The sequence below is a fragment of the Heteronotia binoei genome, chromosome 8 (assembly GCF_032191835.1).
Source record: "Heteronotia binoei isolate CCM8104 ecotype False Entrance Well chromosome 8, APGP_CSIRO_Hbin_v1, whole genome shotgun sequence".
NCBI classification, from domain to species: domain Eukaryota; kingdom Metazoa; phylum Chordata; class Lepidosauria; order Squamata; family Gekkonidae; genus Heteronotia; species Heteronotia binoei.
The window spans coordinates 103,811,062-103,826,302 of record NC_083230.1 but is presented as its reverse complement, the minus strand read 5'-3'; the positions used below and the strand labels follow the sequence as shown (position 1 = coordinate 103,826,302).

The 15,241-nt window shown below is 41.5% G+C and overlaps 1 protein-coding gene across 1 annotated transcript in view; it reads right to left on the bottom strand.

The window, feature by feature from the left end:
* LOC132575754 (voltage-dependent L-type calcium channel subunit alpha-1C-like) overlaps positions 1–14,804 on the bottom strand; it is a 621,373-nt gene extending 606,569 nt beyond the window's left edge. The window contains exons 1-2 of the mRNA XM_060244444.1: positions 14,758–14,804; positions 13,464–13,569 (exon numbers count right to left, since the gene is read on the bottom strand). Coding sequence (XP_060100427.1) covers positions 13,464–13,569; positions 14,758–14,804 — 153 coding nt within the window. The remainder of the gene's footprint in view (positions 1–13,463; positions 13,570–14,757) is intronic.
* Between the last annotated feature and the right edge of the window lie 437 nt (positions 14,805–15,241).

Sequence of the window (15,241 nt, the reverse complement as noted above, 5' to 3'; positions counted from 1 at the left end):
ACCCTTTGCCTAACAATCAATAATGAGGGAAGCTTTGGGCAACCATGTTGGACAGCCCCATGTAACCAGGGTGGGGCTGGCCTGGTTGTATACTCGGAGTTTTGGCAGGCTCTACACAGTGGTGATGCATAGCCCACCCAGCACTATTTAAACCCATGCTGCCTATGGGTTTGGCAGTGTGATTTATGTTGGATCCCTGCCCACCCTCCTCTTGTTTCAGAGTTTTCTGTGTATGTATACTTTTTGTGTCACAGCTGGTGGTTTTACACATCTGGGCAAATCCTTTTGGAGGAGTTGGGCCTGCGAGTCCACCTTCCCCCCTTTTTGGGGACTCCCTTAAGAGATCTGGGGGTTTGAACCACCACATAATATGTCCAGCTCAGGGGCTGTGGCCAGGCTTTAAATTTCTGACATGGCATGGTAGGTGCAGCCATAAAATGGCTGCTGCAGGAGGCAAAGCCAGCCATAAAATGATTGCCATACCTTTGCTTCAGTGACACAGTGAAGATTTTTGTGCCATGGTGGCAGCTGCTGCCAAAGCAACATTTTAAAAAATCTGTACAGCCAATCAAATCTCCAGTAGCCATTCAGAAGCCTTGTTGGGCAAAAGCCCTGCCTGGCCCCGCCTACTTCCTTAAAAACACATGGGCCAAAAAAAGATGTCAGTGGGCACCATGTTGGGGACTCTGGTGTAAGAGTGCATTCAGAATAACATGTCGTTTTAAATCACCATTTCTGTAAGTGGGAACACGAGTCAGACTTCAAGGGAGAAATGCCAACTTCCTTCCACAGGTCCCTACTTCTTCCTGCTCCATTTTTCATTCTTCCATCAGCTGTCACCACCTTTCTCCCTCTGCTCTTGAAGCACCACTGCATCCTTCCCACCAGACTTCACCTTCCTTCTCAGTCTCCTGCTGCCGCCACCATCTTTCTTGCCACCCCCTTCCTCTCTTTCACCTCCATGTCTACTTTTTCCCCTCCCCAGCATCTCTTCTTGTTTCTCTTTCATCCCTGCTGGAACCTCTCTCTCTTCCTCCCCCTCCCCACTTGACTGTCACCATCAGCTGCTGCCACAGTCTCACACTATAGCATTGCATATGGGGGTTGCTAGGCAACCTTCGAAATGGCAGCTGACATCTCCTGATGAAGCATCATGAGATCTCAACTTCAAAAAATTGGAAGGGGTCAAATACCCATTGGCATTTTATTTCTTTTCGGATTATTCTGCAAACCTGGAGGGCTCTCGCACATATGTGGAAAAATCTCTCCTCTTGGATATGGCCCCACTGTGCAGATTTTTAAAACGGTAGCTAGTTTTATAGGTAAGTCTTTGCTCTGATTCTTCAGAACCAAGGGAAGAAGATGCATGTAGTGATGGGTAAAATGCTGTTTCACATGTACATAATTTTTCCTATACTTTTTGAATTAATGTATAGATCTTGCTGAACATATTGCCTGCAGTACCCATTTAATACCATAGGCCTATATACACTGCTAATGCAGATCAGTTATCTTTTCAACTGACTGTAGAAGTAAACACCAGACATCAAGCTAAGCACACAGCTATGCTCTCTTTGTATTTTATAGGCAATTTGAGATGGGCAGGCAAATAAGCACAGTCTTTTACAGAAACATAACAATTCTATCTTCCTTGTTCCAGCAGGCACAGTTCAGTTTTAAACAAAACAAATGAAACTTCATCCACCTGTAGAGACATATGAATGTGAACACAGAAGATGTACAATGCAGAAGTTAGGCTTCCCAATCCCCAGGTCCCAACGAGGGATTCCCCGATTTTACAGGCTTCCCCCCGCCCCCACCCAGCTGGGGGGAAGCCCCGCCTCCACAGCCACCATGGAGCTCTAGATCTCCGGCAGGTTTAGAAACCTGCAAACAGGTCCATTTCAAAATGTGTGAGTGTCTGTTGAGCAGGAAGTACTTCACGGGAAGGGTCAGCAACACAGTCCCTCAGTTTCTTTTGCTTTCATTTCAGAGGAACTAAGAGTGTGTGTGTGTGTGTGTGTGTGTGTGTGAGAGAGAGAGAGAGAGAGAGAGAGAGAGAGAAAGCGCAATTCTTTTCAGATGTCGTTGTGGAGGAACCAAGCGGTAAGTGTTTATGTGTGTGAGAGAGAGAGGGTTGCCAATCCCCAGGTTTGGAGGCCCTCCCCGCCCCCCCCCCCCGCTTAGGGTCATCAGAAAGCGGCAAGGAGGGGGGAGGGAAATGTCTACTGGGCAATTATTCCCTATGGAGAACGATTCCCATAGGGCAGGGGTAGGGAACGTTGGCTCTCCAGATGTTTTTTTGCCTACAACTTCCATCAGCCCCAGCCAGCATGGCCAATGGCTAGGGCTGATGGGAGTTGTAGGCAAAAAACATCTGGAGAACCAACATTCCCTACCCCTGCCATAGGAAATAATGGGAAATTGATCCATGTGTATTGGGGGCTCTGAGGGGGCTGTTTTTTTAGTTAGAGGCACCATATTTTCAGCATAGCATCTAGTGCCTCTCCCCGAAATACCCCCCAAGTTTCAAAACGATTGGACCAGGGGGTCCAATTCTATGAGCCCCAAAAGAAGGTGCCCTTATCCATTATTTCCTATGAAAGGAAGGCATTTAAAAAGGTGTGCTGTCCTTTTAAATGTGATGGCCAGAACTCTCTTGGAGTTCAACTATGCTTGTCACACCCTTGCTCCTGGTTCTGCCCCCAATGTCTCCTGGCTCCACCCCCAAAGTCTCCCGGCTCCACCCTCAAAGACCCCAGATATTTCTTGAATTGGCAACCCTAGCAGAAGTGCAAGTTTTGTAGGTGACAGAAGGCAAGAGAAGGAAAGCAGAGCTATCAAAGCAGCACAAAGCATTTCATCCCCCTGCTTATCAAAAAGGTACAACAAATAATCAAGGCAAACGAAACCATGTTTTACAAGGCAAATGAAACCATGCTGTGTGCAACGAAACCATGCTAATTTTATTATGTTATTGCCATGGTAAGACACTGACCAGACATGTGCCATTTTGTGACTGCCCAAGCAAACAACATAGAAGCAGGGCTTTTTTTTTAGCAGGAACACACAGGAACGCAGTTCCAGCTGGCTTGGCATCAGGGGTGTGTGGCCTAATATGCAAATGAGTTCCTGCAGGGCTTTTTCTACCAAAAAGTCCTGTCTGAAACTATGGTGTTCTCATGGGCGGGTGGCCTTAATATGCAAATGAGTTCCTGCTGGCCTTTTTCTACAAAAAAAGCCCTGCATAGAAGCATTTTCCTGTCTTAGGCAGCTATGGTTTGGTTATCATGGAGGCCCATTATTTCCATTTTAACATATAATTGCAGGGAAAACAGGCAGCAAGACTGTACCAATTACAGTCCTCTCATGCAGATTGGCTTCAGTTCTTCTCAAACTAGCCCCAGTCTCCTGGCTACAGCAAGACACTATGCATCACTGTTCTTTATACAAGGTCACCGATTTGTGTAGGCTTTCATAATTTGCGAGTTTTCAGTGATGCTTCAGTAGAGTTCATTAGTCCCAAAACAGCTGCACACTTAACATTAGTCTCCATTTGGGTGCATAACAGTTTTTTAAGGTTTTTTTCAAAGGGGATGAAATACGTTTAAAGACTGAAGAAATGTTTCATATTTCTGTTTGAATATTCACCTTATTCACCTTGGCCGTGCTGAAATAAACAGTAATCCCCCAGACCAGCATGGTTTTTACCGAGAGCCACAAAGCATAAGTAACTTTGCACTAGAGTAATGGCATAAACTTTACTGAGACTCCTCTGAATAAGTGTTTTAAGAAATGCAGCTAAAATTTCCCAGGAGAAGCAGAAGCTGTACAAGGACTTAAGTACTTTTAAAAACATTAAGAGATTTCAGGCTTCCTACATTAGCTTCAAAAGACATGTCAGATGAAGTACGAACTAGGCCTCAGAGAGAAAATGTGAGGTGTAAACAGAACTATGTCAAGGTTGATGCATGGTTTAGAGATGCAATGTTTAATTTCTTTCACGTGTTGTTAGACATCTAAAAACCTTCCTACATCGGAATGTTTCAAAAAACGGACATCACACAAGACATATACTGACATGTCTAAGAAAAGGGAGAAACACAAAATAAGGTGCATTCCCTAATCAACAGATTGTTTTACTCCATTGGAAAAAATTATAACCAATTAGAAGCATAGAACGGACTTTCAGGGTCATCTAGTCCAACCCCCTGCACAATGCAGGAAATTTATAAATACCTCCCCCTCCACACACACCCAGTGTAGGGCTGCCATTCCCCAGGTGGGGGCAGGGGATCTCCCAGTTTGGAGGCCCTCCCTCACTTCAGGGTCATCAGAAAGGGGGGGAGGAAAATGTGTGCTGGGGCACTCCATTATTCCCTATGGAGACCTATTCCCATAGGGCATAATGGAAAATTGATTCATGGGTATCTGGGACTCTGGGGGATGTTTTTTGAGGCTGAAGCACCAAATTTTCAGCATAACATCCAGTACCTCTCCTCAAAACACCCTCCAAATTTCAAAAAGATTGGACTGGGTGTCCAATTCTGCGAGCCCCAAAATAAGGTGTCCTTATCCATTATTTCCAATGAAGGGAAGGCATTTAAAAGGTGTGCGGTCCCCTTAAATGTGATGGCCCAAACTCCCTTTGGAGTTCAATTATGCTTGTCACACCCTTGTTCCACCCCAATGTCTCCTGGCTCCATCCCCAAAGTCTCCAGATAGTTCTTGAATTGGACCTGGCAACCCTAACCCAGTGACCTGTGCTCAGAAGATGGCAAAAAGCGTCCAGGATCGCTGGTCAATTTGGCCTGAGATTACCTCAGATGTTCAGTTCATTCTGAAGAATGAAATCCTTAGCAATGCTGTTTGGTTTGTTAAACTGAGGCTGACTGGAAGTGACTATGAACGGTTACCTCCTGTAGCTAAACAACTGAGATGCAAAACAGGAAATGTCTTCTTTATATTTTACCACAGCATTAAGCCACATTTTCTTTCTTAGTATCAAACTTCCCCCCCCCCCGCCTAAACAATACAAGGATAACAGTAACCTACTCGAAAAGGCAGGGGTAAAGATGTATTAACATGTTTGAAGCACTTTAAATAAAAGTATTATTATATTCCAATAACATCTTCCCTAATGTGTCAATTAAGGTTTTTTTTTTTAAAAAAAATCTTGTATTGATTTTCATTCCATATTCTGCAGGAATGAAAGAGTGATTTGAAAAGATGTCTATTGTGTATTTTTAAAAGTACTTTTGAAATCTGAGGTATTAGCTTAATAGAATATACACTTTTTTTTTTTACTTCAGATCTTTTTAAAAGACATTACGCATCATGTAGTGGGTAGTGTGTTTTTTGAAGAAGGTTCTCCATGTCTCTGAAAATCAGGATTGTAGAAGTTGCTATGGCAACCCCCTTTTTTTCCTTTTTGGAATTAAATTGCAAAGTGAATGTGAAGCCAGACATTACCCAAGAGAAGGCTTCCCCTGAGAAGCTGGGCAGATCTAGCTTCCCACAATTGGACTGGCTCTACCTTTCTCTCCTTCCCTTCGAAGTGATACACAGTATGTGCGTATCTAGAAAACAGATCAATATGATTTATCCAGATAATTCTGCAAAGCATGTCCCTGTTGCATAGCTGTCTTTATGCGTCTTCCTGCAAAGCCACTCAGTGCATTGCTGTAACCAGTCCTATGCATAATAGCAAAACTGACATTTTTAAAAGTATGCAGTATATGAGGCTCACAGGATGGGAGCAGTGTTCCCTCTAAGCTGAGTTAGCGTGAGCTAGCTCACAGATTTTTAGCCGCCAGCTCACACATTTTTGTCTTTGCTCAGGAAGCACTAATTTATGCAGTGCCCAGAGCACACTAATTTATGCAGTAGCTCACAACTTTAATGCCAGGAGCTCACAAAGTAGAATTTTTGCTCACAAGACTGCAGCTTAGAGGGAACATTGGACGGGAGGAGCTTTGACACAGTGTGGTTATGACATCACTGACGCTGTTCAGTAGATACTGTTTATTCTTGAACTATGCAGCTACACAGCATTCATAAGCAGCATCCGAGGGGGAAATGGGAAACTATTTTCTTGACAACACACGTTACACTTTGTTTTGATTCTGGATACAGGGAAAGATTTCATGAAGCGCATTTCCTTTTAGAGCAGGAGTTTCCAACATGGTGTTGTGGGCTCCATGGATCCTGCCAACAACTTTCCTGGTATGCATCAAGTGTTTTCAAAAAGTGAGCAAGGCCAGGTGGAGCTTCTGCCCAACACGGTTTCTGACCAGGGTTGCCAAGTCCAATTCAAGAAATATCTGGGGACTTTGGGGGTGGAGCCAGGAGAAAGGTTGTGACAAGCATGACTGAACTCCAAAGGACTTCAAGCCATCACATTTAAAGGGAACCTTTTAAACGCCTTCCCTCCATTGGAAATAATGAAGGGTAGGGGAACCTTCTTTTGGGGCTCATAGAATTGAACCCCCTAGTTCAATCTTTTTGAAACTTGGAGGGTATTTTGGGAAGAGGCACTGGATGCTACACTGAAACTTTGGTGCCTCTACCTCAAAAAACAGCCCCCCTCCAAGCCCCAGATACCCACAGATCAATTCTCCATTATACTCTATGGGAATCAGTCTCCATAGGGAATAATGGAGTGCCCAGCAGACATTTCCCTCTCCCCCACTTCCTGATGACCTTGAAGCAGGGGGAGGCCTCCAAATCGGGGGATCCCCTGCCCTCACCTGCAGATTGGCAACCCTATTTCTGACTGACCACTGGAGATTTGATTGGCTGCACTGTTGTTTTTTTTAAGTTGCTTTGGCCCCACACCACAACAATTTTCTCTGTGTGACTGAAGGTAAACTGTGGCAGTTATCTTGCGGCTGGCTTCACCTCCCGTGGTAGCCATTTTGTGGCTGAACCCACCACACTATGTGAGAATTCCAAAGGTGCAAGCTCAAAAAGGTTGAGATTTGGGAACCTCTGTTTTACAGCAAGCTGCATTTGAGTGTTAACCCTTAGATATTCATAGCTCCGCTTCTAACTCCCATTATTCTCTCAGTTCTATTGCAGCTGGTATCCTCCTTTTGCTCTTAAATTGCCAGTGGACATGTGGCAGCTAGCTCTCTGCCGCAACTGACATCTGCAAACCAGATTTCCTCTTTCTCAGCCTTCCAACTAATGCAGTGTTCTCAATAATCATCAGCAGTCTTTTAATTCTGCAATATTAACCTAAGTTAATACTCCAGTTATTCAACCCAGGAAGCAGCTATATGTCATGCCCTTTTCAGTTTGTATCAAAATGCTGTGAAGTCCCCTTCCACACAAATAATTCCTTAAAAATTGCACGGATCTGCAAAACTATTTTAGCTCTCGATACCTGTCTGGCTTATGTTTGATGATTCTAAGTAGCAAGTGGATATCAATATCTTGGTACCATAACACTGATGGCATTTTGAAGGAAATGATTTCTCTTGATTAAATAAAACGAACTATACACTGTTTGGAGAAATCGCTTTTGAACATGTCATTTGATTTTCAAAATGTGTACAGTGTTATAGTATCACAGGGTCTTAGCCCCAAAGATTTTTTTCATAAGGGGCGATTATAATTAAAAGTCTATTAGAATTAATCAATTGTAATATCTGTTCAAATGTGTTTACAAATATTATCAGCTTGCTGATGCTATTCATCTTAAAATAAAACCCTGTTCCCCTCATCATTAAGAAACTGCCACACTGACAAGTGACAGAACTATTGAGATTCACATTCATCTCCCAGGGTTAATAATACAACAAATTAGAAATGTTTCTTCCAATCTGCTACCTTACTATGACATTTTATTGATTCTGACAGGAGGCCCAAATTAAAGATTCACTATGGATCGCAAAATAAAAATGAGGCTTTAAAAAAAAAAAACCTGCTGTGCCACTTAACATGGGCCCATTTCAAACTCCCTTTATATTCTGTTTTAGTAACTGGTTGCTACTGGATTTTTTCTGTCATTTCAGAGAGACTTGTTTTAGTAACTCACTGCTAGCGGAATTTAGTAACCTGTTCATACAAACCTGCATGCATCAGGTTAGCAAAGCATGGTTGAACTGCTTTTGAGATAAATTGTTTTCTTCCATTTCTACCCCTTTGTTGTGCTTCTGAATTGCTGTGGTGTGCTATTTAAAATGTCCATAGCTCTTCCTACAATACTGCTTCCCCCGACCTTTTTTACCACACAATCTTCCTTAGACTTTTTTTAAAATTCTAAGCTGAAAGCTATAGGGCTAAACCAATATAGCAATTCAGTGCTATAGCAGCACCTTTGAGATGCCTTGACTCACTGAGTCAATGGAGTCAAGGCATCTTAATGATGCTGCTATGCTATATTGGTTTAGCGCTACAGCGCTCAATTCAGAATGTTCAAAAATGTCCAAGGAAGATCACATGGTGGAAAAAGGGTGGGGAGAAAGGTAGCAGTTTGAAATGACCATAGCACTTCAGAGCCAGGTCGTTAACGGATGGAAATCTGCTGTGCGAAACCACTCTCCCTGTTATCATTTCACTTGAAATTGGGCCAACACCTAATAACATTCTGTTTCCAATGGTGATGTGAAAAAGGCCATATACTCCACAGACAATCTTAACTTGTACACAAAAGTACAACCAAACAAAAGCAACTAAGGCTACAGTCCTAAACACATTTAATAGATACACAGTTAAGATCCAATAAACATGCTTCAGAATCATGTTGTATATAAAAAAGATGGGAACATAAATTAACAGTTAAAGAAAAGTTAACTAGTCTTGCCAGCCTCCAGGAGATTTCCCCATTTTATAACTGATTCCCAGCCAGCAGAAATCAGCTCCCCTGTAGAAAATGGCTGCTTTGAAGGGTGGACTCTGTGGCATTGTACCATGCTGAGGCCCCTCCCCCTCCTCAAAACCTGCCCTCTCCCGGATCTACCCCCAAAGTCTCTAGGTATTTTCCAATACAGACCTGACAATCCTAAAATTCATAGTGATTGGAAATTCTGAAGGCCATGGGGAGGAAAAATTGCGTTTCCAAGTTTTTCAGACAAAAATTAAAATTTTGGGAAAAACTGAAATATATGCAATATTTTGTGCATGCAAATATGACCAGGGGAGGGGGAGCACGGCGCAGGGTTCTGCCGGGAGCAGCAGAACCCCTACTGCCAGACCTGTATATATGTCTACAGAATACCCACGTTTTCTTTAAAACATTTCACTCATTCAAAAAGAGAAAATATTTCACAGAAGTTTTTTTCCAGTACTCCCCAAAATTTGCAATTTTCCCACTGTAAAAATTAGGGGGGAGGGAAGGCCTTCGGGAGAAATGTGGAAATAAACATTTTTTTCTGGGCCTTCACATCTCTTGTAACAGTTAATTTTTGCAGCTCCTGTTGACTGCAATCCAGCAAAATGCTTCTTTCACATGCCTATATATTCAAGATGGGTAGCCTTTTTCCACCATATGTATGGTTTACCTGTACACAGCAAGGCTTTCCCATGTTTTACTGTATTGCAAGCTCATCTTCTAAAATCCAGGGGTGATGCAATTTGAGAAGAGGGGGGAAAGCACAGATCTGGATTGCAGCCATAATATTTTACTCCTTGGTTTTTGTAGCAAACTGCTGCACTTAGGAATAGCTACAGGTAATTTGCTCTAGCAAAATGGCTCTTCTGTGCAAGTGCATCTGATTACCATCACTACAGGAGGTACCATTTGTGAAGCTTCTTTCTCTATCACAACCCACCATCTCACCCAGTGTTTTCCAAAAATGAACCAACCACTTGACACTTAACTGACTGGAATTCTATCAGAAGTAACTGTAGCTTCCTTCTACTGTAACAGCAGAATAGACAACCAGTACCTGAGGCAAATCTATTTTACAACAAGGTGAATGCCACAAAAGCCAGTTTGGTGTGGTGGTTAAGTGTGCGGACTCTTATCTGGGAGAACCAGGTTTGATTCCCCACTCCTCCACTTGCACCTGCTAGCATGGCCTTGGGTCAGCCATAGCTCTGGCAGAGGTTGTCCTTGAAAGGACAGCTGCTGTGAGAGCCCTCTTCAGCCCCGCCCACTTCACAGGGTGTCTTTTGTTGGGGAGGAAGATAGATTGTGAGCCACTCTGAGACTCTGAAATTTGGAGTGGAGGGCGGGATATAAATCCAATATCTTCTTCAAAACTGTGATGAGTATGGAAACCCTAACATGAATAACCCAATTACAAAGCATACTCACAACAGTTGTCAGGGCTGGGACAGGGGGAATATCTTGAACTCCTAGGGCCCAGTATAGAAGTTTGAGATGCCAACGTAAAATGCCTTGCTCCTGTTATCCTTATTTCTGTCTTCCTTCCCCTCTTCTCTTCCCCTCTTCAGTTTTGTTTTTAATTTATATCCTGTTTTTTTCTCCAAGTGGGACCCAAAGTGGCTTTTCACATTCACTTTTTCTCCTCCTCTACTTTATCCTCACAACAACAACAACATTGTGAGGTAGGTTAGGCTGACAGATGGCAAAGGGCTCAAAATCTCAGGGATCTCACAGCAAAGTTTCCATGGCAGAGCAAGGATTCAAACTCAGTAATTCCAGGTTTTATTCCAACACTCTAACCAGCATGCCATGCCAACTCTTGACTCCTCTAAATCTCAGTGTTCCCTCTAAGCTGTCGAGTCTCATGAGCAAAATTCTACTTTGTAAACTACTGGCATTAAAGTTGTAAGCAAAAGGCTACTGCATAAATTAGTTTGCTCTGGGGCCATCCTTTCTGAGCTAAGACAAAAATCTGTGAGCTGGAGGCTGAAAAACTGTGAATTGGCTCACACTAACTCAACTTAGAGGGAACACTGATCTCAATTTAGACTACTGAGGCAAGGAACTGCCTTTTGGTTTATGCTTTTATAAAAGTCTGATAGCTGCAACCCTAAAAACCTTTCCTGGGAGTAACCCCCACCGGATAAAACTGGACTGATTTCTGATTAGACTTGCTTAGGAGAGATCCCTATGTGAACGAATGGAATTATTATTATTACATACAGATAGACAGTTGATCGCCACAAAACTAAAAGAAAAAAAGGCTTCTTTTATTTTAGGTGCTCAAGGTGCCCAGTGATTTTCCAAGACAGTCCAAAGGTTTTCACCATTTACTTAAATATAACCCTATTCATATTAGCAATTTGCAGTCTAAAGAGGAAAAAATGAAAGTTTTTAAACATTCTCTGTCTCACCACCTATCTAGAAGCCACTTTTAGTTGCCTCAAGGAACCAAACAAGGAATCATTCACAAGTCTGTTGTAAATAAATAAAATACAGGAAAAGATAACAAGAGTAGAGCATATTAAAAAAAAAATTAGAGCATTTTTCACTAAAAGCGCTTTCAAACCTCTAACACTGCTTGTCTGCATGTGTGAATATTATCATTGTGGGATGGGTGGCAGAAAAGAATGCCTGTTTTAACTGATTTAGCTTTCTGGCCAATGTATATTTCAAAGTCCTGCTATAGACATTGTAAGGGCTTTTTTTCATAGCAGGAACTCCTTTGCATATTAGGTCACAGACCTCTGATGTAGACAGTCCTCCTGAAGCTTACAGTAGATCTTGTACTAAGAGTCCTGTAAGCTCTTGGAGGATTGGCTACATCAGGAGGTGTGGCTTAATATGCAAAGGAGGTCTTGCTACAAAAAAGCCCTTACTTTGTCAACTTGAAGAGGCGCCACAGCAATACCAAAAATGTGTACTGTTTTACTTAGAGAATCCCCATAACTGTAGCTTAGTTAGCTTGTGCATAAATCCAGCTCTGAGCATATCACAAGTTCACATATGTACTTCACCTTATAGTTAAATCCTTGAAATTAGGAATGTGCATGAACCGAACCATGAACTGTGGTTCAAGCATAAACCAGGGTTCAGGAAAATATGCCTCCCATGAATCCTCCATGAACCTCCATGGAGGTTCAGGGATGGCTTGTGCAGGCTCCAAAGGCATTGCCCACCCCTACTTGAAACCTTAAAAATAGCCCTTGAATTTCCTGTCCTTGTTTCTTCTCCCAAAAAAAAACCACAAAGGAAAAAGGCAACAGCTTAAGATTTGTAACACGTAACACAAGATTTATTTTCAAGCCAAATTCTGAAACTTTCCCCCTTCCCCATCAGCTCACTCACTAGGAACTGTTCTATGAAAGTTATTCATCATGGGCCCAATGCCTGAAGAATAGACCTACAGGTCAAGTTGTCTTGTTTTGGAAATACAAGTTATTTTCCTGAAAATCTTCCACCCACACTGCACACCAGTGAATTCCTTTGGCAGTAATCAATAGAATGGCATTGCCTTTCCAGGCTCTGAACAAACTTTAATAACACTGGAAAAGATGCAAAGTGAGATTTTTCACTTTTTTCCATTCATATCAGAGGAGGTCTTGTGTTCTGGCAACTTCTTGAGAAAGGGCAGAGGGAAATATTTTGGTTTGGATTCAACTGGCTTTTCTACTGTTGAAAAAGGGGCAGAAGGGAATATGTGGTGGCTATGAGTTGACCACCAAAAAGCATATGCTGGGTATCATAGGACTGGATCCAACTATTTATTCTGATGGTATGGATTACATTCCAACTCTAAATTATGCTTCCTTTACTTAGCAAAGATAGTCATGCAAAGCCAAAAGTAAATACATTTTGTCCCTTTCCATTCTACAGACAAGCCTGCACTAAACTACTGGCATTACAGTTTTCATTTAGAGAAATAGAACACAGAAAACTTCTGAGGCAAAAAAGGCAGGGGGAACTATTATCTTTCAAACACAAACAGTACTGTGCAACAGGAACACATCCCAAAGCATCTTACACCCTAGTCCCAAAACTGTCCATCAGTCGAAAGGAGGGTCCAATCAATTAAATGATACCTCTTCATAAAGCAGATGTAACAGAAACAGGACTCAAATGAAACAAATAAGCACCTGCAATTAAAAACAGCCTTCAAAACATACACAGGCATTTGTTCGCACACACACAAAAAGCCAAAATTACAAAATCTCAGGTCATATCTACACTACAGATTTTAATTGGTTTAAGTGTCTTCTCTTTTCTCAAGGAATTCTGGGAATTGTAATCTGGCAATGGGGCAGCTAGAGACTTTTAACAAGATTTTCAACTCAGCAGAACACAGTTCTCTCTAAACAGTTTTCTTTGGCAGTGGCTATGATAATTGGCGTAAAATCAACACAGATCTGTTGTGTAGATACATGTTTTTCTGTGATAAAACAGGCACTAATCTAAATAAGCTAGCAATCCAAGACTTCAACAACCTAAAATCAAAACGTCTTTGGTACTGTGTATAACTTTTTTTCCCGACCGCCAACAACCTCTATATAAAGTTCTTCTATAAAGAAGCTCGTAAAGATGTAATGATGCATAGGTAACAAGTAAATAAGCAACATCAAGTACTTACCAGATTAGAATTGGTTGCGTTGGAATCATCTTCTGGAAAGGGGATATAGATAGCTAAGGCCACACAATTGGCAAAAATAGTCAGTAAAATAATAATTTCAAATGGTCTGAGGAATGGAGTTAAGGAAAGTAGTTTAAAAAAAAAAAACAAATCACATACACAAATTACATGGGGGGAAAGATTTAAAAGAATTCTGTTTAAAGAAGACATTCCTAATCCCTCATATTCTGAAGAGAAACATATGCCTTTTAAAGTGCTTTTCAGTCCTCCTAGCCAAGTTTCTTCCTAATATGTCAAAAGCACAGTAGGCCAGTCGCGTGCCAGAGTAAACACAGATTTCTTAAAAGATTTTTTTCTTTATTTAGTTTGAATTTAAAGTTTATTTTCCCCTCTTGGGCTGTGCTGTTATTTAACAGAAAGTTTGCCTCCAATAAATTCTCATACTTCCCTATTGCAATACAGTTTCAACCTGCCTATTATAGCTATCATTTAAGAAAAGATCCCCCACATCTTCTACACGACAGATCTCAATTATTCAACTCTTTTTTCTCATCTTTTGCAAAGCAATTTAAGAGACATGTATTCAAAGAAGCACTAAAAATGTGTAGAAGTTCATTTTTAACCTACAATGACTCTTCATACTATTCTTAGATATGATTATGCACAGATACATGTTTACTTTGTTTATGTCCTTTAAACAATCATTGATAAATAGATAGCTAGAGAGAGAGAGAGGACATGAGCAAAATCAACATTAATTGTTAAAAGAAGCAATTGCTTTTCATAATCCCATACATTAAATATTTCAACACAGGTATATTGGAACATCTGTCTATTTCAATAGAGATGTTTGCTCAAAACAATTTTTTACCACTAATGAAGTATGCAGCTGAAGCTCCCTAAGAACAAATTTCTACTAGCGTTTCTGCGTCTGGCCACTTTTTTTTTTTTTTAGCATTTTGATTGGGTTGGGGGAATAAAAAGCCAGCCAATTTGAGTAAATGCTTACCCACCTACAATATTTCTTTCTACTGTACTTACATTCACCCTATTTAGACTGATGAACATTGCTGAGGTTATCATATATAAACTTTATACTACTCAATACAACAGAACAGTAGAAAAAGGTTAGTTGTCATATGTAAACCACCAGACATTAGTGCACACTGGAAATGCAACTGCATGCTGCCAGCCCCTTGAAGCAGCCCTCTCCCCTTGCCCCCAGATCCAGCAATCATTCACCATGACAGCATGGTCTACTTTACAAAGGCTGTTGCATTAACAACAAACTTACTTTAACCTTGCAACAAGCCACTGCCACTTCACATGGAGCCTTTCCATGTGACTTTGCTCTCATTCCAACCCAATATACCTGTGTTGAAATATTTAATGTATGGGAATATGAAAAGCAATTGTTTCTTTTAACAATTAATGTTGATTTTATTCATGTCTTCTCTCTCTCTCTCTCTCTCTCTCTCTCTCTCTCTCTCTCTCTCTCTCTCTCTCTCTAGCTAGCTATAAGGGTGAGGTTTGGCTTTCTAAACAGCTGGGGAAGTTGCTGAGTATTTCTGAGTTTGTGTGATTGTTTTATTGCTGAAAATTCTGAGTTTGTTGTTGCTGAGGAACTGCTGTTTGTTTGGTTGGAGTGCGCTGAAGGTGATTGTTGCTGATTGATTAGGAGTGGCTGTGTTCCTGAGGCAGACTGAGGCACCACCCTCTTTGCATTATTAAGCTGCGCCTTGCTAGAGGTGCGAGCCTTGGGCACGAGCCGAAGGGCG